General features: G+C 34.3%; 1 protein-coding gene across 1 annotated transcript; it reads right to left on the minus strand.

Moving 5' to 3' along the window:
* Positions 1 to 1,545: 1,545 nt before the first annotated feature.
* Positions 1,546 to 11,234, minus strand: LOC107805341 (NAD-dependent malic enzyme 59 kDa isoform, mitochondrial). The gene is made up of 19 exons (XM_075217888.1): positions 10,901 to 11,234; positions 9,543 to 9,634; positions 7,462 to 7,580; positions 7,207 to 7,374; positions 6,748 to 6,876; positions 6,213 to 6,273; positions 5,958 to 6,061; positions 5,792 to 5,875; positions 5,572 to 5,678; positions 5,358 to 5,451; positions 4,799 to 4,912; positions 4,536 to 4,601; positions 3,753 to 3,825; positions 3,582 to 3,668; positions 3,359 to 3,413; positions 3,214 to 3,285; positions 3,006 to 3,068; positions 2,018 to 2,132; positions 1,546 to 1,900 (listed from the first exon to the last, which is right to left on the minus strand). Exons 1-19 carry the CDS (start codon positions 11,032 to 11,034, stop codon positions 1,832 to 1,834), a joined length of 1,806 nt encoding a protein of 601 aa, XP_075073989.1. The 5' UTR covers positions 11,035 to 11,234; the 3' UTR covers positions 1,546 to 1,831.
* Between the last annotated feature and the right edge of the window lie 13,722 nt (positions 11,235 to 24,956).

Here is a 24,956-nt window from a genome sequence, read left to right on the forward strand (position 1 = left end):
GAAAAACCAAACCAAACCGATTAAAAACCCGACTAGGTTTGGTTTGACTTGATTTGGTATTGAGTAAAAAACCCGAACCAAACCGACATATAAATATATAAATTTTATTTATATTTTTAAGACTTTATAGTGATTTTTCTTTAGAAAATATAGAAATATTTGGGATCCTCTCATGTATTAACCTTGAAAGCGTAAATTAACGAAAAATTATTGTTAGACGACTAAGAAAATAACTATCATGTGTTACTAAAAAAATTCTCCCATTAGAATATTTTAATAGATCATATGTTTGTCAATTTTTTCTATATTTACTAAACATATATTTACTTATCAAAGCTTTATCTACAAATTTAATAAAGTAAGATTGAAGTAATATTCATGTAATAAAAAAAAATAAAAACCCGAAAAATCCAACAAAATCGAACCAATCCAAATCGATATAATTGGTTTGGTTTGATTTTGATAAAAACCGAACCAACTCGATTCATGTACACCCCTTCTGATAATATGGGACGGAGTGAGTAAGACAATTGGCAGCCACGCGTTCTCGAATCACACAAAAAATCTTAGAGCTACTGGTCATGGTTCCCACTTAAACCAGTCTTCACTCTTCATTTCCTGTACTTTCTCTTTTTGTATTCTTTACATTTTTTGGTTCTTATTTATTTTTATTTACTTCATTTTTTTAGTCATAACTCGGACTCAAAATACCGCGATTATAAAATTATGTTCTTAAAGATAAAATAAAATGTATAAAGTTAAGTTTTTTTTTTAAAAAAAAGAAATATATTATTTTTAGAGAAAATAATATCATATAAACTGTAACAAAGAGAATAGTTAATTTAACAAATTAAATAAATCTCAAAATCTTGTTTTAGAAAGCAAAAATAGTGTAACTCTTATTTAAACTTTTTCTCTCTTCAATTTCACCTTTACTGATGCAATTAGTAAAATCTTAATCTAATTGAAACGTTTATAAGAGAGACAAACAACAATCTTAGAGAAATACTCCATAATTAAGATTATTAAATATCTTTCTTAAAGAATACAAAAACTTTGAAAGACCAATAATATAGCCGAAAAAGTATTACTATCAATTTTAAGTGCACATAAAAAACTATTTGCTGTGAATACTGGTTAAAGCAGCAGATACTCAGGTTGATTGGTTAGCTCATGAGAAAAATGCTTGAGAGCTCAACCCTAACCAACAAAAGTACTCCATTCATCTCATAATTTACATTAAATTCTGTTAGGGTTCAGAATGTTTGAAATAATTCCATTAATAATTTTATTCTATGTTAATTGTCATAACTTTGGAAAATTCAGATTCATAACTATTTACATTTGAACTTTAAAGTCATGTTTCTCTATGGAACTATTGATCAGCATCCCATTCCAACTACCATCAGTATGATATATAAGCCGAATTACCGTTTCAAACGCTATTTAATTTCAACAACAACATAGACCCAATATTTCCCAACAAATAGGGTCTGGGGAGGTTGGGGAGGATATTCTGCACGCAAAAATGAATAAAGTTCAATATAGAGAAGGTATCAGCTTTTATTCTCAGATAACGAATACATCTCCTAGCCAAAAACAAAGGTTACATCAAGAAGAATGGCTTACAACAAAAGTGCATTCAAAAATGAAATTTGAAGAGCCCACGTCTCTTCCTTGTTTCAGCTTAAATTAGTCCTTGCAATTGTACACCTTAAACAATTAAGTTCGCGAAAATTTGACATTAACAGGCATAACTGCGTGTAATTTGGAGTGCCAGACCTTACTCCACTTCTCGTGCACATAAAATTTCGACCCAGGAGTTGCTTCATTAATCGTGAACAAGAGGACCATAGACAGGGTACCACATATTACTTCTCACGTATTCAATGGACTCCTCCTGCATCGAAAGAATGAAGGTCTTGAGTAAAGGTGGCAAAAATATTGTTATTTATTGTCTATACCATTATAACTGTTGTTTCATTTCGTTTAGGAAATCCTAGTAACATTTTTGTACCTTTGACATATGCTGCAACTCTCTTGCCCCAACATCACCGTGACCTTCTGCCAGGTCTTCAGCTACAGCAGCCCGTAAAACAGCAGCTCCAACCTCTGCTGTAATATCCCGAATACTGCACATAAAAGATATATTAATACCCTTCGACAGCAATTTCACATTTGCTACCTCCAAAAATGCTTTCTCTAACTGCAAAATGATTCCAACCAAAATACAAGTTTCCTGAAACTTCATCCAAAATCTCATGACTAGTAGTCCCCTCGCAAATTTTAGTCTCCTCAAAATCATAACCCATGGACAAAAAGAAGAAATTGTTTCACCAACCTTAGCACCATAATCTATAAGATTAACTAGCTCGTATTCATCACCTCAAAGTTTAGATCTCTATATGCGTGTTCACAATCACAAAAAAAAAAAGTAAATATATAAAAGAGCAAGTAGGGGGAGCTGATTGATCGAGTGTTGTTCATGTGAACTAACAAGACTCAGGTGCAGTAGAATTCACCCAGAGTGGTTATAGGCACTTTACTGCTACCACTTTCGCATGGTAGTTGCAAAAGTAAGAGTGTGCATTCCTTGTGTCAGCATGTAACAGGAAAAATCAAAATAAGGAGAGATAAACCTAGACATTTGTTCTAAGCTGCAACTTGAACTTGAAGCATCATTATCATCAGCATTTTGTGCATTGACAATTTTGACACCCTCAAATATGCTTATTACAGTTGAATGACATAGTAACAAGGAGACAGGAAACGCATGTGATCCAGAAATCCTATATTTTAGGCCAAAACCAGTGGCTTACACGTTCAACTAACACGATAAAAATATGATATCAATTTAGAAGTTGCACCAATCAATGAATCAATCAGTCATATATATATAGTCATTGCAGGGACAAGGTGGAGCTGATTTAGTGATTAAGATTTCAGGTCTTCAAAATAAAAGCTCCATGAGCAAAGAATGCTTTTCCCAGGACCAAAGAGCTTACTCGTTAATGGATGGATACAAGATTCCTCTTTTGATTTCGTCATCTGACATGTAAGACGCGAGGCTGCAAGTGTAAATAAATATACAAATCAGAAAATGCGAGATAAGAGAAGGTTTCACTGCACCACATATTTAACTAAATACAAATTAAAAGCTCACACCACTGATGGTCAAATCAAATACAAGGACACAGGATTGACAGATCATACCACTCAGCAGCTGCTTCTAACATTGTATCACTTATGTTTCGAGCGCCAGAAAGAAGAGCTCCCAGACCAATGCTGAATTGCCAACAATAGTGTTAGATGAGTGCAATGCTCAAAAAATTAATGTAGGTTTACAATCAGCACCTACCCAGGGAAGAGATACATGTTATTCGCTTGATTTACATGGCCTATCTTACCATTCCCTGAGAACATATTAGAATAGGATTTATGAGGTAATACAACATTCGTAAGCGCAGAAGAGACCTAAACTGGGAGGTAGAGATAATTTAATAAACAGAGTAGCTCAGTGACTGCAATGACTATACATTAAGGATACAAAGAAAACGGGCATTTAAGAAACAAGAAACTACCTAGATCGACATTTTCAAAGGGACTCCCACTAGCAAAAACAATATTTTCCCCAGCAAGCTTGAAAGCATCAACAGGACAGCATTCAGCTGTTGAACAGAATATACAAAGTAAAATGTAAGATCAAGACAAACAGTTGGTAGAGGAAGCAAACGATGGATGACAAGACAAACCATTGTTTGTGGGATTTGACATGGCAAAAATTGCAGGTCTAACAGAATCTGACTCTCGCATGGCCCTCAGCACCTGAAAGTTACGTCAACATTAGACAAACACAAGCTGATATCAAAGGAACAGAATTACAGCAATACAATTTCAAGTGATTAAACTGATCAAGAAAAAATGTTCAAATGATTTAATATAAAGAAAGAATACACTATAATGAGAAAATTCCAGAAAATAAAACATCACCTAAACTTTCACATAGTATATTTCTTTCTTATGCTTTATTGAAGAAAATCCTCAAGTACAAGGTTGTTACTAAGGATAAAAAGGGAACAAATATAAATGTCCGAGAGGAATCTGCCATATTAAGGGAATGGAATAGGAAGAATATTGGTAGATGAGATCAGATATGATTGTCAATGACATAACTTCACAAGTTTGTAGTGAATCAAATGAGTTGACCAGAAAATAAGATCAAATTATGTTATAACTCCATGATATCGTTTAAGGACCAGCAAAGGAGTTGTGTGGATGGATATATGATGAAAAAAATTCAAATAAAACTTTATTCTACACTTGTTAAAGACCGAGTAAAATGCTTAAATGTGCCAAATAAGTAACTTCGAACCAGAGCAGCTAAAAGAATAAAGATCCAATCATTTCCACAAAGTATCACGAGAAGCTGAGATGTCAAAGAAATAAATATGGCTGCTCCACTGACACAGTTCTGAGTTCCAAGCATGGCAAAAAAAATGATAAAGAAGGAAAAAGAAACAAAGTGCATGACCCACCTCCTCATGAAATATACCTCCAACTCCTGACAAACCAAGAAGCACATGAGGCTTCACCTTTTTTACCTGAAGAGCATTTAGTCCTGGCATTAGTGTCTCAGAAAGCATAAAAGCTCACAGACGAAGATAGCAATTATTAGTCCCTATGGCCTAATAATCAACAAGGTCAACAAATTTTAACAAAGCATGGACATCCTTCTACCTAGAGCAACTTAGTTTTGTGCGTACATACAGCAAATGCCCAGAGATTCTAGTAACATTACCACTTCAAGGAGACCTGCTCCCTCCTGTAGTCCTAACCCCTCAATCTCATGATGGGCTTTAGCAAATGGTAATGCTGCTGGATCAATATCTTTCCTATGTTTTGTGATAAGACCCTGCATCAACATTGACCAATGACCGTTACAGTAACATCACATAGGGAGGAAGCAAATCTTTAACAACTGATGTCATGGACATAAAACATATGGTACTTGTCATGCACGGAGCCCAGAGCCTATTGGCAACTGAAACCTTGTTTTCATCTATAATACTTACTCTTTTAATTATAGAATGCTTTAGTTCTACCCTGCAGAAATGCAGGGTAAGGCTGCGTACGATAGACCCTTGTGTCCGGCCCTTCCCCGGACCCCGCTCATAGAGGGAGTTTAGTGCACCGGGCTGCCCTTTTTTTTTTAGTTCTTCCCTCCAATTTATAATGCTTATGTATGGTTTGATATTTTTGATAAATGACACATGCAAAAACAGGGAGCATATTTACATGTTCTGGATCAACATGGACGATAAGCAATCCCTATCATCTATACAAAAAAAGAAACTCACATTTTTATCCAGAAGAAAAAAGTGGGGATCTGCTGATGGTCCAGCCATTCTGGAAACGGCTTGTAATGCCATCTTAAGAACACCAAGCCCCGCACTGAAATCCAGAAACCAAAAAAGAAGAGAATGCAAAATTAAGCCACCTCAAACAGGCATCTAAATAGGATAAATTTCTTTATAACCAAGGATAGCTTGTTAAAATTAATTTTGCCACTACCTTCCTGCTCCGACTACCACTATCTTTTGGTTGGCAAAATCAGTCAATGGCCGGCCCTGTGCCCTAACAGTTCCTAATAGCCCAGCAAGAGCAACACCAGCTGTTCCCTATTAAACAAGAAGAGCAGAAGATAACTTCTTCTGCAAGTGGTGGCAGCAAAAAGGAGAATAAGAGTGCCAACAAATAACCTCCAGCAAAAAGCTGAGACCAAACACACTACCTGTATGTCATCATTGAACATGCAAAACTTTTTCCGATAGCGATCCAGTGTCTCAAAAGCCCACTTTGCTTGAAAATCCTCAAACTAATAGCATTATTCAGATATATCAGTACAATAGAAAAGAAGGGGAAAAAAAAGGAAATCTTCCTTGGAAAATAAAATGGACCTGCACAACAGCCTTTGGCCAACGAGCATGAACAGCTTCCACAAATTCATCAACTATTGACAAATATTCTTCTCCTTCCAACCTAGGTTGTCGAAGCCCAAGATCTGTAAAGCAAAACTCATGTAAGAAGCAGTATACTGCAAGGACCAGAAAATCCTCCAGCACAGAAGAAGCCAAAACCAAATGAGGCGTGAGCATATTAGGGTACTAATACTTTTTTTTTTGGAGTACTACACATTAAACAATCTTACTCACAAAGAGGGTCTTCCAGAAGCTTCTGATTGTTGGTACCAACGTCAAGCATAACTGGGAGCACCTGTCAGGCATAGCCATAGTAAGTCTGGCAGACAACATATTTGAAACAATGAAGGCACACCATAACACAGAAGCGTTAAGTAGTGGAAAGTATAAAAATCACCAGTTCTGTTATTCAAGAAGAAAAATTGTGTGTTCATCAATTTTGACTAAATTGTACAAGATACTGACAATTATAAATGACAGAGCAAGACTTGACAAATAACAGCTTTAGCAGTCATTTCTTAAAACTAGATCAAAGCATCAATTTAACTCAGGAATCATTTCTTTATTTAACTTCATTCTAGTCTTAAGGGATAGGCTAGTTAACCAGATTGATATCCTTGCAAAATCCATTCCAGATGTTTATGTTCCATAGCACTTTGGAATTACAAAGCGGCATATGCAAAAAATACAAAAATAGATGCAACACTTAAACTCGCGTCGTAGTTCATGAATGTGAAACTGAAGAACAAAGAGTAACTTTTATACATACTCTTTGTGGGTTGATACCAGCAGCTGCTACGTACATGTCAAGTTTACCAATTGGTATACCTATCCCCTGAACTCCAAGATCGCCAAGGCCAAGAATACGGCTTCCATCTGTCAGCACAATCATGTCTACCTGCAAACAGAAGAGAATCCGTTGGGTGATTCTATTTGATCAATGCCATAAGTTTTTGTTCTTAAAAGACAATTCATATTAAAACATGTCAAAGTCTGGAGATTTTCTCAGCTCAACTTCATTTAAGTTTTGCATAATTCTGAAATAACATCTAAGTACTATTTAACTTTCTATAGCCAAGTCTTCCAGACAAATATCTGAAATGAAAACGAAAAGGAACAATATAACACAGGTCTGAAATAGTCACTGTACAAACAAAAAAAATCACCACTAATTCAAATGACAGAAGAGAAAGCTGAAACAGCAGAAAGTTGTGAAATCACATAATACCTGAGCAGAAGGCCAGTTAAAGATCATTGACATCATCTCTCCCTTATCTTTGGCACTGAAATACATGCCACGTGGACGTCTAAACAAGCCAGAGTAGTTTTGGCAAACCAATCCTACTGTTGGAGTGTATATTATGGGAGCAAAATCTTTGATATTATCAATTAGAACCTGAGAAGAAAGGTTAGGGATTTAACTTCAGTCAGGAATAGTTCACTTGCTACTATTGCAAGCGCAATTTGCAACCATCAGACTTACTCGGTAGTACAATGTCTCATTCCTGTCATGCAGCCTGTTTAAGATCCTCCATTTTGCTAATGAGACAACACTGTCTGGTTGACCTTCAGTATTTTTCTCAAGCGAATGAAATGATTCCACTAGCATTACAACAAAAGAAATCATATGGCATTAGACAACACAACTTCAAGATAGATATCTTACATCAAACTTACTATCAGAAAGATATGACGATACACTGATGGATATGCAATACCATCACTAGCAACATGAGCAAAAATGGATGCAATGTTCCTCAAATCTGATAGATAAGACAGTTGAATAGGAAAAAAGATAAAGATCTTTCCAGAAGATAAACCAGAATGCAGTCAAAATGGAAGATTTGAACAAAAAGTACCAATATTTTTATTTTTAGCAAGATTAGATGTAAATGCTCCAGACTTTCTTCCTCTCTTTTTCAGCGAGGAGGAACTAAGTTTATAGTTTTTAAAACATGTTGGTGCAGACATGCAACATGCCTAGTAAGACAAGAAAGCCAATATATAAAAAGATCTCAAACTATCATTTTATAACCAAGAAATTGTTTTTCCCAGCTTCGGAACTCGGTGGATGATGGGTTCACCCCTCTATCCTTTTTCACCTAAATGCCGAACTTGGTTCACAACAGGATTCAAACTTGTAATATGGGCCTACGGCACATCCTGTGGGTACTACCTTTGCCATTGAACCAAAACCTTAGGGGCCAAAAGATGTCAAAGTAGATGGTGCTATCAAGCCTCAATAGTATTTCCGCTACCATTTCTTGGAATATTTGGAGTTAGCGAGCATAATGTTGACACATCATAAATCACACTGGTATTTAAGGAAACAAATATGTCGAACCAACATTGACAACTCTTCCAGCACCTCATTGCATCAGGCATTTCCATCTGTTTATTACTATATAGTCCTGGTGATAATTAAAAGAAATGTTCATCCATGTTCAAGATTCTTCACCAAAGGGGTATGCTCCGTAATCACTTGAGAAAAACAGTAACAACCAGAATCTTGGCTTAGCCGCTTAGGACATTTCTAAGGGGATGAACTGTCTTACAACAATCTTGACAAATATATGAACCCCACACCCTGCCAAAGAAAAGAGAAAAAAAGATTGATAGTAAAAGAAACCCACTACGAAGTATTATTACCAAACTAAGTTGATGGTTCTCGTCAAATTTTCGTGGCAGTTTTCACTTTTCATTGTCTGTATTGGCTTTCAACATACTTCGAAAGCTAATAAATTGTCTAGCTCACAAGGTTGGACTAATGTAGAGAAGTTCAGATGTCTGCCATCGACAGAAACCTCAAAATGTGATAGGTTTCATTTTTTCGTAAGCAATTAACCAACTTTAACCGGTAGTTGCCAACAGTCTGATAGTGGCACCAAACAACTTGAGGTCAAAGGTTAAACTGTATAGATATCTACAAGGCTTGAGAGTTGCTTACACAATCATGGAATGACTTGTTTTGGGCATGAGAAACATGATAGAACTACTTTACAGCTTACATGAAATGGCTGCTCAAGTGATAATTCCATAAAGAAAAATTGTAAGGTCGATAGTCAATGCCATTACCGAGTTTAAGTTTTAGAAATCAAAAGCTATTAAATAGGATGTATTTACATTTTGTAATCTGGAAACAATTTTTGATAAATTTTTCCACATCTGTTGGCAACAGATAGCTCCACTGCAAAAAGTAATTTTAAAATGCTGGCAGGAAAAAAAACCAGGTTCTATTGTAGTTACCACAAGGAAGCCAGCAACAAGGAAGAGAGAGAGGGGGGGGGGGAGGAGAGGGGAAGTTTCTTCAAAATAAATTGAGCATAGACCCCTCTTTTTCTATAAAGGCTGAATGTTAACCTGTATGCGCTTATCAAGGGCTAAGTATAAAACAGCGAACTTACTGAAGCGCTCAAATTGCTGTTCAAATGATATTACGCGTGGTGGGAGGAGAGGGGAAGTTTCTTCAAAATAAATTGAGCATAGACCCCTCTTTTTCTATAAAGGGCTGAATGTTAACCTGTATGCGCTTATCAAGGGCTAAGTATAAAACTGCGAACTTACTGAAGCGCTCATATTGCTGTTCAAATGATATTACGCGTGGTGGGAGGAGACCCCGCAGCCCCAATCGATCTCTTTCCGTCATAGGGAATCCAGTTCCAATAGACAATAACATCAATAACATCAACATTAACCCAACTATTAAATTTTTTAAAGCATAATTAAGTAAATAATAAGTGTGCTCTCTTTAACAGTTTAAGCTTTTAGATGAGATAATTCACATAATTTAATATGGTATCAAAGTAGGCAGAGGTCCTAGGTTCAAGTTTCACCACACATTGCTAAACATACTTGACCACCGAAACAAAATCAGGCCCGCACGTGAAGGGCGTGTTGAAAGGGATAATTAAGTAAATAAAAGTGTGCCTTATATAACAAATTGAGCTTTTAGATGGAATGATTCACACAATTTAAAGAATCACTCACAGCATAATCAGAATAATTTAATTGATATTGCACCTAGTTTGGGTTGCTTAAGCACTCCCACTTCAAAGGCTATTAAAAATATGTTTTTAAGGTTGTATCAATCCTAGTCAATTGTGAAAGTTTTTGATGTAGAAATCAAGGTCTCCCGAGAAACATAAAGCCTAAAGAGCTGAACTCTTGAAGATGCTAACATTTTTCTTATAAAGCCTGGCGTTTAGAAGACTATCAAACCATATGCCTTCTTGGACAGCCTAAACACCATGACATTGTGGATATCTCTAAATAATGTTTTACTTATAATGAAATTTCTTGAAAAAAGAACACAGTAGATTAAAAATCCCAATGAGGTCATCAGACTCTTTATGCATTATGTGTTCTATCCCACATCTACATTTGGCTTACGAAGTTTTCAGCTTAGTTCCTTTCAGTTTCTGGAATCAAATACCCACATTTTATTTTTGCTGTAGCACCATACTTGAGCCCTGCCTGTGAGTAATTTGCAGGACAATTTGATCGTATTACATATTATACAAGCACAAGTTAACTCATAAGCAACAACACAAGTACACCTCAACCTATATCCATTTCCCCAATAAAATTCTTCAATAAAGAAGCAGACATAAAAACTTAGGTGTAAAAATCTAATTTTTGGACTCATTACTTCAAAAGCAGTCCATATCACATAAACCTAGACAAAGTGACAAACCAACAAAATCACCAGCTTTTGGAAAATTCAATTTTGCCTCCAGATTAAGCTAAAAACCTTATTTTTGACTGCAAGAATTTCACTTAGTAGTAACAGTATAACTTACAAAACAAATCTCCAAAAGAAGTTCCAATTGAACCATTTAGATCATGGCTCAAAATATCAAGAAAGCGTTATCTTTCAATTCTAATTAAGCTACAAATTGAAAAGTTATAAAAAAATAAAAAATCGAACCTTGTTGAACCAAGGATCATGAAGAATATCAGCACCACGCTTGTGGACGATACTTGGAGCTGGAATAGCCGTAGAGAACCGCCGTGTACGGCGGAGAGTCGACGCCGCAGATCGAGCCGCTCTCCACATTGTACGATCCTTAAAGAAAAGTCCTGGTAGAAAGGAAAGAAACCACAACAAGACAACAAAAGTAACAGTGAATCAATGAATTCAACTAATGATGTTGTTGTTTGTGTTTAATGGGTCTCTGTCAACAACAACATGAAGAGAACTACAAGTCCATGAAAATGGTGAAGAGTCAAGAACTCATATTTATACTGTCCTTTTAAGGCTACTTACAGGTGAGTTTCCCCTCTGACTATATATATTCTTTTACTTTTCTTCTTTTTAATTAATTTGACTCTTTCTTTTTCACTCCCTTTTAATCGTTATAAGCATTTCTTTGGATGGTCCTCTGAGTTGGAGCCTTGTAGGCAGAATTTTGAAATTTTAATTTCATTTAGCAATCTAAATTTTAATGTATTTAACTAGACTAACCTTATAATTTCTGTCATAATTACTATTTCCTCCGTTCATTATTTCTTATCCAGTATACAAAAATATATTTTTATTTATTTGTCCATTATAGCAAATCAAGAGAAAGATAATTTTTTTTCTTATTTTACCCTTATTATTAACCACTCATTCCACAAATTATTTTCAATTTTTTTTTGAAATGTTATCATTGTTATGGAAAAATTATAAAATACATATTTTTTTTTTTGTCGAAGGGAGTATAAAATAAAAAATGAACAACTAAAAGTGAACGGAGGAAGTAACTTAATACATAAGTTAAAATAATGTCTTAAACATGCATTGTCGGCTTTATGGTAAAGCAAGTAAGACACTTGTTTTAGGCCTCCAAATTTGGGGGCACCATTTTTTTAGCAATAATAGATTTATATATATATATATATATATATATATATATATATATATATATATATATATATATATTAAAACAATATAGAACCTTTAGTAAAAGAGTAAATTTTTTCATATAAAGAGAAAAATAATCTATTAAATTTGTGAATAAATCATCAATAATTATTATGAGAGGTATGAATGCGTATAAATTTTTACACTCTCTTTCTTATTTTTTCCAAGTCACAATATTTCTTTCCCTTCTCTCACAAGATTATATACTTTTTTTCTAATTTCTTTCTCCAAGAGTATAAAAGTTCAACCGCTCAAAAGTTTTAGTGGTAAAAATTTAAAATCATTAGATTACGAGAACTTAAATAAATGTTGTCTTAACTTTGAATGTTCCTTAAAATATATTATATTGATGGGTTAGACTTATTTTCTAACTTAAAAATATTTTTTTTTAAAATAGTACAAATAGAAAATAATACTCTAACCGACACATTCAATCAGACAAAAAGACTTGATTCTTTTTCAAATGAATTTATTTTTTTATAAAATAATATTTAACAGTTCATGTAACAATTGCCTCAATACAATAGACATAAGTTTTTTAAAGTTAAAATAAAGAAAATGTTACCTAGGATCAACAATTTTCAAGAAAGATTAAATGAACTGAATATATTGTCATTTGAAAAAAAATTATTCACATTATATCTCAAAAATCTAGAACAGTAGGCTTTTTAAGGAAACAATATGTTTTGGGGCATTTGCATCTATACCCGCTTTTTGGGTCACGTTTTAACTTGTGCCCGTTTTGCAAAAAAAATTGCAAACGTACCCATTTTTTCACGTAACTTCAGCATAAGAGGTTGAATTAGCAAAGGCAATCACGCAAAACTTCAGCATTCTAGTAGACGGGCCTGAAGTAGCAAAAATTGTTGAACCAAGTGTGCTGAAGTTTTTGTTTGTAATTGCTGAACTTAAGCATAGTAGCTGAAGTTTTGTTCTCTATTTGCTGAAGTTTTTATTTGTAATTACTTAACTTAAGTATAGCAGCTGAAGTTTTGTTCTCTATTTGCTGAAATTATTGTTTGTAATCGCTGAACTTAAGCATAGTAGCTGAAGTTTTGTTCTCTATTTGCTGAAGTTTTGTTTGTAATTGTTTAACTTAAGCATAGTAGCTGAAGTTTTGTTCTCTATTTGCTGAAGTTTTTGTTTGTAATTGCACTAAATAAGTTGAAGTCTTTTTGTCCTGGATTTATTAGGTTTGCCATTAAGCTTTTTCAAAAATTTCAGCAGAAGATGCTAAAGTTATTTAGTTCATTTATAAAAACTTCAGCACTTGATAAGCTGAAGTTTTTATCCTGGATTCAATAGTTTTGTCGTAAAGCTTTTTCAAAAACTTCAGCATAGATGTTGAAGTTATATAGTTCATTTATAAAAACTTCAGCACTAAATAAGCTGAAGTTTTTTTGTCCTGGATTCATTAGTTTTGTCATAAAGCTTTTTCAAATTATTTAATTCATTTTAAAATTTTCAGCACTATATAAGCTGAAGTTTTTGAAAAAGCTTTCTAACATACTAGATAAATATTCAGATTGCCAACAGTGTCTAAATCATAAATTTTGGAAACAATAAACGTGAAAAGAACAGATTTATCATGAAAAGAATCACTAAGTGTGACCTTAAACTTCCCGTACGTGGAAATATTCACAAATTATTATCTACTAACTTACGTAATTATTTATAATTTATTTTTAAATAATCTGATAAACATACTTATGACAACCATCCCATGAACAAAAGTTTCATAGCAGCATCAACAGCAGGCAGCAGCAGCAGCAGAAGAAGAAGAAGAAGAAGAAGAAGAAGAAGAAGAAGAAGAAGAAAACGAAGGAGGAGGAGGAGAAATGAGGCTGAAATTGTTTAAAAAGTGAATACAAGTTAAAAATAAAAATAAAAATGGATATAGGTTAAATGAGGGCGAACAAATATGATGCCCCGTGCAATTTTTACATATGTTTTACTTTTCAAATTTAAGGCATCTAAATAAATTTTGGCTTTAGGCCTTTAAAATACTTGAGCCGCCCCTGTAAACATGGCAATAAAATATTATATTACACTTTTCTTCTTCACTTTTTTTTAGTTGTTTTCGTTAAATATTGGTAATGCTCATGTAAATTTCGCATGCTCAAGGAAGACGAGTTGCATAGGTTGATATTAAACGAACATGTTGGAACATATTCGTCTAAGAATATTCTATTTTAGGATTAGCCTAAATAAAGTAAAATAAATATAAAAGTTGTATATAGCTAACTTTGTGTGGTTTAGCCCGGATTTTAATTCTCAATATACGTAAAAAGCTAGCTAAATATTGATAAGTAGATTTAGGCCTCATTTGGTTTTTTAGATTAATACATTGAATCTGAATGTACATCTGAATATTAAGATGTGTATTACCATTTGAATACTATATGATAATGAATACCAAATGATTAAGATTGTTTGTTTTTCAACATCTGAATAAATAACATTTATCTTTATTTAAAAAATAATAAATATAAAATTTAAATAAAATAGTAATTTACTTATTATTTTATCAACAAAATATTTTTTAAAATTATACATGGTAGTTGATGGTGGTGATGGCTAACGATGGTATTTGTGGATGCCGATTACAGGCGGTGGTTGGTAGTGGTTTTGGTTGATAGTGGTAATTCTAGGTAGTAGCTAGTAGTGAATGGTAGTAGAGATTATGGTTGAGAATAGTGGGTAAAGCACATGTGTGTCCTAAAGCCCACGTTTAATGAGAGGCCTAAACTTTTAAAAGACCGTTGAACGCTTGAACTAATAAAATCTTGGAAAGATAAGGTGAGTAATGAAATCTTGGATCGGAGAAAGAAGATGAATAAGAATATCAAACGGAAAGACAGAAAAAAACGTGCTTTCTGAAATATGAAAAGATTAGGGGAAAAAATTAACTTGGACAAATTAAGGAAGGAAAGTAATTTTTTTTATATGTTATCTAATAAAAGAGTAAAAAGTTAAATTTTCAAATCAACTTAAATTGAAATGTTTATAAAATAATTTATCTACCCATTTTTTAGTAAGTAAAATTGTTACTTTATTTATATATCTAAACAAAAATTATTTTCTTTATATGAATTTTTTTACTTTTTGTGTTAAAAGTACTAAATATAATATTATTTTTTTAAATACCTATAAATTCATTATTTCTAAAAAAAATGGGTCCTCAAATTTGGGGGCCTAAGACACAAGTCTTACTTGTGATAAAAGTGGAGCCGACCATGGTGGGTGGTACTAGTTGATAATGGTGGATGATGATGATGGTCGTTGAGGAAGGTGGTGGTAGTTCATAATGGTGGACACTAGCTGTTATTGTTAATAATAGTGATGAGAGTGGTTGGTGGTGACAGTTAAGGCGGGTAAATAGATGGTTGTGGTTGAGGATAATTATGATGGCGGCAGTGGTAATTGATAATTGGGGTATGGTGAGTGGTGGTAGTCGATAATGGAAAGGTGACAGATGGTGGTAGTCAATAATGATGGCGATGATCATGATACTTGAGGATGGTGGCGGTCGGTGGTGGCGGTTGAGTATCGAGGTGGTGATTTGTGCATGGTGCCAGTTGATAATGATGCAGAATAGCAGTAATTAATTGTGATTGTGAACAATAACATCTTAATGAATTAAATCTTTGTTATAAATCTTAATCATTAAGACCTATTGAGACCCATTAAATGATTGTGAAATAAAAAAAACACTTACTAATCAATATATTAATGATTTAGATTCAAACTTAAAAACAAATGCCCTTAATGTGTTAAATGTGGATAATTAAGATTCAGACTCCCATTAAGTGCAAACAAATGAGGCATAGTATAATTTAAACGAACAGAGTTATAGCCTAGTTGGCCAAGCTTCTCCAAACCAAAAGCAATTTGGTTTTCAAAGTTGAAGTGTTTGGTCAAGCTTTTAGAGGGAAAAAAGTGATTTTGAGTAGAAGCAGAAACAATTTTGGGGAAGAAAAAATAATAATTTCTCTTCAAAAAATACTTTTTGAAAAGCACTTTTGAGAAAAATACACTTAGAAATAACTTTTTAAAGCTTGGTCAAACGCAATTGTTGCTCATAAGTGTTTTTCAAATAAGTTAACCAAACACAAATTATTTCTCACCAAAAGTACTTTTAAAAAAATATTTCTCAAAATAAGTCAATTTTTACAGCTTGACCATGTTATTATCCTGATTGATTATTACTCCCTCTGTTCTAGTTTATGTGAACCTATTTCCTTTTTGGTCTGTCCGAAAAGAATGACCCCTTTCTAAATTTGGTAACAATTTAGCTTAAAGTTACAATTCTATCTTAATGAAAAGCTTTTATAACCACACAAATACTCTAGATCCTTTTTTGACTTGTTTAGGACCACAAATTCCAAAATTTTTTATTTTTTTAAATTTCGTATCCAATCAAACATGTTCACGTGAATTGGAACAGATGGAGTAACAGTGTTATGAGATCTTGAAAAGCAAAAGAGAGCGGTGGAAACTTGAAACTGTTGAGACGCTTGGGGCTAAAATGGGGGCTCCCTGCCCGGTATTGGGCTTTGAACGGTCGGCATGCTGCCCGGTTAGAAACACGGGCAGTAGGAAGGTAAAATGGGAATTGTCAGTAAGCCAATAATAGAGTTTGGGGGTTTGGTTGGGGGTGGGGGGGTGTGTTTCATATAAACGTTTTTACTGGGAGTTCTAATAAGTGGTACAGTGGTAGCACGTGGAAGTTTCCTATTAAGGGTTAACCCAAAATCTGAGGGAACATTTTTGTACAACTTTCAATAGTCAATACTTTGCTTGGCTTTTTCTGTCTTTTTATAGTACTTCGACCTAGTTCTACGTAGGAATTTTTATATTCCTATTCCATATAGTATACCTATATCATAAGGTGTTTTAACGGTACATTAGTTGTACTGTATATCACTTCTAAATTAATGGTACCGTATATTCCTCCAATCCCCCTACCCCCACGTTTCTCTCTTCCAAACTCACACCCTCACCCACGTATCACCCTACACCCATGTTTCAAACAATTATTCTCTCTGCTAAAACCAGAGAAACAATTATAACCCTCTACCTTTAACGTCCAAAATCAAGTTTTTTCTTCTACAACCAGTCAAAATTGAAGTCAAATCTTCAAAGTTCATACACACATTTATGTTCAGCTTCAAAATTTCACAATGAAGAAGAACAAAGCTTCAAAGCACAACCCTAAAAAAGCTCTAGAAGCTGATATACCTTCTTTCGATTCGAGTGTATTATCACCACATTCACCCAAAAAGCAAGGAAAATCTGCACATGCAATTGTAGATATTAAGCATAGTCTTTCTCCGCATCAAATCAGGGCTGGAGCTAGAATTAAACAAAAACATGATTTCGATGTTGGAGAATCTTCGAGGCCAATCAAACAAGCGGATAGAAAACGAAAAGAGATAGTGTTCGATGATGATTTTGTAGAAGATGTGCCTATCAGTAAACCTGGAAAGAAAGCGAAGGTGGCTCCCAGTTCAAAAACTTCCCAAAAAGAAGAAAAATTCAAAAAAAGCCCCTAGTGTTAAATCTCCAAAAAATGTTCGAAAACAGTCATTGGTGAAGGTAAGAATTTAGTAATTTCTTCACTACTTATTTCGCCCGTTTTAGTTGTTAAAAATCTACATAATCTGTGGTATTTTTGCTTTGTAGATTTTTTGTAGAAATGTTGTATATAAATTGCAAATGTATCTATGTTTTTTAAGTACTAAATTAATGTGAGATTATTTGTCTTAATTTTGAAGATTAATTGTAGATTTGTTAATCTGTTTAAATATGTTGATATTTTGTATATTTTTGAAGTTATTTTGTAGATAAAATGCAAATGTATCTAATTTTTTTAATCACTATATTAATGTTAGATTATATTTTTTGATGTTTGCAGAATGAACATTTTTTTGCATCTCATAATGTTGATTATGGGGTGCTTAGATTCCAGACATTATGTGACCCTAGTATTCCTAACCAAATTAAAGCGCTTTTGTCTCCAAATGGTTTGAAGCTATTCAAGAAGACATGCTTTGGTTATTTACTGTCATTTCCCAATTTATGCATGCAAAATCAAGCTATTCATCTTCTTATGAAGTATGAATTGAATTCATCCGATGCTTCTTATTTTTCAGTTGAGTTAAAAGGTGAGAGGTTAAATTTTGGATTGAGAGAGTTTGCAGTAATAACTGGTCTTAGATGTCATACCGATGTGACAGATTTTGATTACACTCCTAATTATGTCAGTAAGATAATGAGCAGTTACTTTCCAAACAAGGTAAAAGTGGAGAAGACATACCTAAAACAAATAGTAACCAACAAAAGTTAGGTAAATGATGAGGATGCAGTAAAGTTATGTATTCTATATCTCATAGAATTCTTCATTTATCCTTCAGAGAGAGACCATATTGGGTTGGTAGATCATTTTAGGTTAATTTGGTGGAATCCGGTCAGTACGAGTCATTTCTATGGGGTATTCAGTCTTACAGACAGTTGATTGAATCAGTTAGGCACATGCTAAATCCTTTCATTCATTCTTATCTCATTCGAGGATTCCCACTAGCCATGCAAGTATGGTTGTATGAGTTTCTCCTCCGTCAACATTGATATAGCTACAAGGATTTCTAATTCAATCTCTCGCATACTTAACTGGTCAGCTAGTAAGGGTCAGATTTGGTTAGCTGCAATTGAAGACAGAATGATCAAGCTTGAATGGATGAAGACAAATGGTTTTTATTTATGATTATACAATTTACCTACAAAATATCTGTGAGCACGTGATTTTTTCCCTATATGAATTACCCCAGAAATTCAAAACAAAATAATTTCTTTCGGTGTTTGCAATTTTGTGGATTTTCGTGACATTTTATTTTTATTTAAATTAATGAAAAAAATACAAAAATATGTTGCATCTGCATCTAGGATTTAGTTTTACATTTTTAGGACTAATTGACAAATTAATTGTTTTATAAAAATGAAAAAATCACAAAAAAGTAACTTATTTTGCATTTTTTAATTTTAGTTTCAAATTTTGGTAACTTTTCGTTAATTTGGTATTTAATTAGTGGTGGTAATTATTATTTAGAATTAATTAATTCAATTTGATTAGGAATTAATTTAGGTTTTATTTTTAATTTCAATCTAATTTTAAAGAAATTAAAAGGAAAGATTGAAAAAAAAAGAAAAAGAAAAGAAAAAGAAAAGAAAAAGAAACAGAATAGAAAACAAAGGAGTGGATCAGATTTTGGGCTGAGTAGTAAGCCCAATTGGATTTTCCCCCAAATGCCCGTCTAAATCACCCCTTACCCGGCCCAACCCCACGCCCCAACCCGACCCAGACGCCCTCTAAACCTGACCCAGTTTCAGTTACACACACATAAATGCAGAGCCCTAATCTCAAGAGCTCACTATTCCTCCGTCGTTCTCACTCGAACCAAGCCCCAAAATCAATCCAAATTGGGGCGAGTGAATCCCAAATCCTTAACCCACACGTCCCTCCTTCTCTTATCTTGTTGTTGCTAATGGTTTCTGAAGCAAGATTCCCCTCTCCTCTCACTCGCTCGAATCCGAGTTGTATCATACGATTGGAAGGTTCTGGAGATGATATATTGGATGAGTGTGAGGCGTTGGATTGATTTCACTCAATCTGAGCCCCACATTCATCAAGGATTCGTCTTCAAAAGAAGCCTGATCTGATTTTGTGAGGGGGGACTCTGGTAAAAATTGAAAAAGAAAAAGGCTTAAAGGCTTCTTGAACTGATGGTTTTGGAGTCTATTTTCTTCTTTGAAAAAATTCTTTCAAAGTTTAAGAGAAACATATATACAATTTCTTTTACTTTTCTGAATCGGGATTTGAGGTCCAAGGAGATAAAAATTGAAGTTCAAGCTTGGTTTTCTATTGTCGTCTTGCTGATTTGCTGCTGAACCTCGCGAGGATTTGGAGTTGAGAAGTGTATTGTCGAGTCCATAATTGTTATAAAAGAGATTTGCAACTTCAGGTTCAATTTTTCTCTCTTTATTTCTATGCGACTCTGTTTTGTTTCAGTGTTTTCGAGCTATAAGATTCAGTCTAGAGTGGTTTGTTCTGTTTTATGATCGAATACCAATGGTCGTATGTGTTTGAGTATACATAGTCAATAAGAGTCGATTTGAGTAATCATCTTCCATCTCCTGTATGTCGTGATTGTTATTCAGGCTCGAGGTATATTCTGAGTTAAATTTCATCGCGTTTAGTTGAACGACATGTGCAGTTTCTTCTGGTGAAATTCCTTCGCAATATGCTCTGATATTCACGATGATTTGTTTGAGACATAAGTTTAGGGAGTTAACTAATGGTTCTGTAGATGTTATACTGGAAATGTGTGGTCGACCTAGAATGGTTTTCACTGTTAGCTGTGGTGTTCTGATTGAGGATTCAGCACACAACTAGCCAATGGTTGTGCTAAAGCTGGCCTCAAATCACTTTGTAAGATTATGCATCAGTTGTGTTCATAAAGTAGTTTCTCTTAGAATTCTTGTTTGTTTTCTTGAGGCAGTGCTGGAAATATACTATTTGAATCCTAAAACTCAGTCTTGGTAATTTTTCTTGTGCTCTTGGGGTAGCAGAAGTATCTGGGCTTAATTTTAGTGATCCATGTGGTATCATGTTCTGTTCGATTTTAAAAAACCTGGCTCAAAGCTGTATTGGTTCATGTTTGTACTGAGTTAGACCCTTGCTAGTTTGTCTTGGTTTCTTCATGCTAGATGGTACGAGCAGGAGGATTCTTTGTTACTTACCAGAATTTGTGAATTTGGTACGCTGCTTGATGATCCATTCTTATCAAATCTTGGTTTAAAATAGTGTTAAAACTAAGTTGTTTCACTGCTTGTTTGGATGTGCTCTATTCTCCTTCTCCTGCTCGGAAGCTACCTACGTTGTTACATCTCTAAGAGCTCTGTTCTTTAGTGCTGCCAAAAGCAGTTAATTCGAGCAGTGAATTAGGCTGAAACATGCAGTGTTTTGAGGGCATTTGCCAGGGTTGTTAAGTTGTTAAACCAACAGAATTGTGTTGAGCAATTCTGTTCTGCATTGTTTTGTTTGCCTTCTTCTTCTTCTTCTTCTTTGAATTAAGCTTGTGACAGACTGTTTTGATATCTTTCCTGTTATGTGACTGAGTTAATATTTTGAACATGTCGACTTCCTGTCAGGCTTTCCTTATTTGAAATTAATTAGTTTGCATCTATGCTTGGTTGATAGTGTAATTATGGCTCATGTTTATAAAAATCATGTTTCAAAATTGAAGGACTGAAAGTTTTGTTGGTGTACTCCAGTAGCTGAATCACATTCTCAAGTTCTGTTATTGAGCTCATACTATGTGAGATTGCTGATTTTTTTAATTGATTGTGAAAAAGATTTTTCATTCAAAGAAGAGGTAGTTCATTCGCGTTTGAGAGAATGTTAGTTTTGTTACAATGCTGATTAAGGATCACATTTGGATAGCTTCTTCTTTTCTATTAAAACGTGCCAATAGTTTAGGTGAAGTCTAAGGACAATATGAATTCTCGCTAACTCCATGCTTGATTGATTTGTTTCTACATTGATCAACATCCCTAGAACCTTAACTCCTGCTCCTCGACACAACAGAGAACGACAGACCCCAATCCCCAAGGAGGCTACAGCCTAATTCCACTCTCTGGTTTTCTTTTTTCTTGGAAATTCACCAGCAGCCATGGAACGATGATTTGGATTGTTGGCCCAATCGTATCTTCATTTGGAGTCCTTTGATGAGATGTTTAAATAATTTTAACTCCTCAAGCCCGTATACAATTAGAAACCCTTTTAAAATAATTCGAGGTGTGTTGTGCCAAACAAAATCCCAAATGCATGGCCCTCATTTAATTAACATGTGAATCCTTAGAATTCGGGGCGTGCCATTTAGTTGAATTTCCATGGCCCTCGCAAATTTAAAAACGCGTAGTTGCTTTAGGCGCGTTAGTTTAATAATATTACATTCCTAAATTCGGGTGCGCATTTATGTGACCCAAATCCAAATCTCAACGATGTTAAAATATGTCAAAATTACGGGTGCATTTATGTGACGTGGTCGAGACATGTTTTAATAACGTTGCAATTTTCTTTAAAAAATAAATAAAAGCGGTTATAAAGTTAAAATTGCACCATAGGCTAAAACATGTATTAAAATCAGATAATTAAGCCGAATATAACAGTTGAGCGACCGTGCTAGAACCACGGAACTCGGGAATGCCTAACACCTTCTCCCGGGTTAAAAGAATTCCTTACTCGGATTTCTGGTTCGCGGACTATTAAATAAAGTCAATCTTTTCCTCGATTCGGGATTTGAACCGGTGACTTGGGACACCATAAAATTATTCCAAGTGGCGACTCTGATTTTTTAATAAAATGATCCCGTTTCGATTGTCACTTTAAAGTGGAAAAACTCTCTTATACCCTTCCAGGGGTGTGAGTAAAAAAGGAGGTGTGACAATATCTACAATTTGTATACATATTCTGCCTTAATCAAGCTAATTTATTTTTTTTATCATTCAGTTCACCAACATAAATGAATTACCTGAAGAGCTTTCAGTGATGTCTTTGCCTGATAAAGTTGAGTACATAATTGAAGAGGTTGAACATGTTTATGAGGATCCCAAAGTTGATGTTCCTCAATTGGAATCCAAAGAATCAATTAGAAAAGAGGAAAATGAGTCTATTCTTCGTAAAATAAGAAAGTTAAAAAGAGGTGTTGAGAATGTAACATGTATTCCTAAACAACATTGTGATGTATATATAATAGTGCATCTATTTTTAATGCATTTTAATACATATTTCTGAAGTTAACTATGTATTTTTTTAAATTATGTAGGTCGATGAAAAGCTTGAAGATTTTAGGAAAGATGTATTTGAAGAACTAGGTAGCCTTCGAGACCTAATAAAGGAGTCAGTCAAGACTGTTTTGCAGGTAATAAACACTCCAAATGATCAAGTTGATGCAAAGGTAATATTTAAATTTTAATCATATTAACAAAATTATTTATGTCACCTCTAAAATATATATCCTAAATAATATAAAACTTTCATTTTGCCGACGTCACACCTCCTTTTTTATCCGCGCCACCGCAAACGGGCGCAGAGGGGATTTTTCCAATTAAGGGACAATCGAAACGGGATTTATTATTTAATTCAGAGTCGCCACTTGGGAGATTTACGGTGTCCCAAGTCACCAGTTTTAATCCCGAATCGAGGAAAAGAATGACTCTGTTTAACAGTCTGCGTACCAGAAATCTGGATAAGGAATTCTGTTAACCCGGGAGAAGGTGTTAGGCATTCCCGAGTTCCGTGGTTCTAGCACGGTCGCTCAACTGTCATATTCGGCTTAATTATCTGATTTTATACAATTATGAACCTATGTGCAAATTTTAACTTTTAACCGCTTTTATCATTATCATTATTATTTTAACAGAGAGTTGCAACGTCGTGAAAATGTATCTCGAACCACGTCACATCAATATACCCGTGGTTATCGACACATTTAGACTCCATTGAGATTTGGATTTGGGTCACATAAATGCGCACCCGAGTTTAAGAAAGTAAATTATTAAAGGCACGCCTAAAGTGACTAGCGTATTATCATTTTGGGGAAGGCCGTGAACTTTTGCTAAACGCCTCATCCCGAAGTCTAAGGAATTTTACAAACACTTATAGAGGGCCCCGCAGCTTATGTATTTTGTTTGTCGAGGCTCGTCTCATTCATTATTTTAAAAAAAGAATTGCAACGTCATGGAAATGCATCTCGAACCACGTCACAATCAATGTACCCGTGATTATCGACACATTTCGACTTCGTTGAGATTTGGATTTGGGTCACATAAATGTGCACCCGGGTTTAAGAAGGTAATATTATTTAAGGTACACGCCTAAAGAGACTAACGCGTTGTTATTTTGGGGAAAAATCCGTGAAATTCTCTAAGCGGACGATCCCGAGTTCTAAGTAATTAATATATACAATTAACGAGGGCCCCGCCATTTATGTGTTTATTCAGCGAGGCTCATCTCATTTTTACTATCTTTAAAGGGCAAACCTAAAGTAATCTATAGTGTTCTATTTAGTTCGTTTCTAAAATAAAAGGAGGAGTCCTAGTTAATTATATGGTTTAAGAGCTATTATAATTGGGCCATGAACACCACCCGTTTAAAATCAGAACCTAAGTACGCATACGGGCATGGCTATTCACCAACCTAATAGCGACTATCAGCAATTAATTGATTTTTTACAAAGTAAGCAGTTCAACTCCATATAACCATGACAAATGTTATTACTTTCATGCAGTCCTTATGATTAATATACTGAAATGGCCTAGAATGTTCAAATCTTACATGTCTACGATTATTTCAAAATTAACTACAAGCCATATCATTAACAATTTGAGAATCAGATTTTTACTACTAACTATCACAAACCTCTCATGCTAAACTATCATAGGCCAAATATCAGATTTAACTACAACACGAATTAAGGATTAAACCAGATTAAAACTGGTGTTTCAATTTTTCACACAAATCAAATGAGTTAACAATCCTACACGACCTCAAACAGTCCAATTATACAAGCGATATGAAAATGAACATAATTGTACTACACTTTTGAACTAAAACAAAACATGAGAAGTCAGAAATCATCTCAAGCAGCATTTCATTTCATGTCCACAAGCTTGGAGGTTCCACGATATGTACCTGGATGTTTGAAATATAAAAAGTACAAGAAGAAGAAGAAATTAGTAGCATCAGAAATACGAGCAGCAATACCACAGCAATGCCACAACAGTCCAGTTCTGAATCAGAAACACAACCAAACTCACGCACGAACAAATTTATAAGACCCCACAACAGCAATCAACACCCAAATCAACTCAACCGAACTTGAATTAAGCCAAGATTCTACTATAAAAACTGATCTTTTAAACTCTCAGAAATTTGACTTTAAACTTTCGAAATTAGTTCCAAAACTAACTGCCTTTCAAAAAGAACTCTAAAAAATGATCTCTTTTTTTTTCCT

This window comes from Nicotiana tabacum, chromosome 7, assembly GCF_000715075.1.
Source record: "Nicotiana tabacum cultivar K326 chromosome 7, ASM71507v2, whole genome shotgun sequence".
Classification (NCBI taxonomy): Eukaryota; Viridiplantae; Streptophyta; class Magnoliopsida; order Solanales; family Solanaceae; genus Nicotiana; species Nicotiana tabacum.

Excerpts from the sequence above, each read along its gene's own strand:
- LOC107805341 (XM_075217888.1), bottom strand. The coding sequence starts at position 11,034 with ATGTGGAGAGCGGCTCGATCTGCGGCGTCGACTCTCCGCCGTACACGG. Across the intron at positions 5,679-5,791 it reads TGTTCAATGATGACATACAG|GGAACAGCTGGTGTTGCTCT; the intron begins GTAGTGTGTTTG and ends CTTGTTTAATAG. Across the intron at positions 2,133-3,005 it reads TTGTATCCATCCATTAACGA|TATTCGGGATATTACAGCAG; the intron begins GTAAGCTCTTTG and ends TTTTATGTGCAG.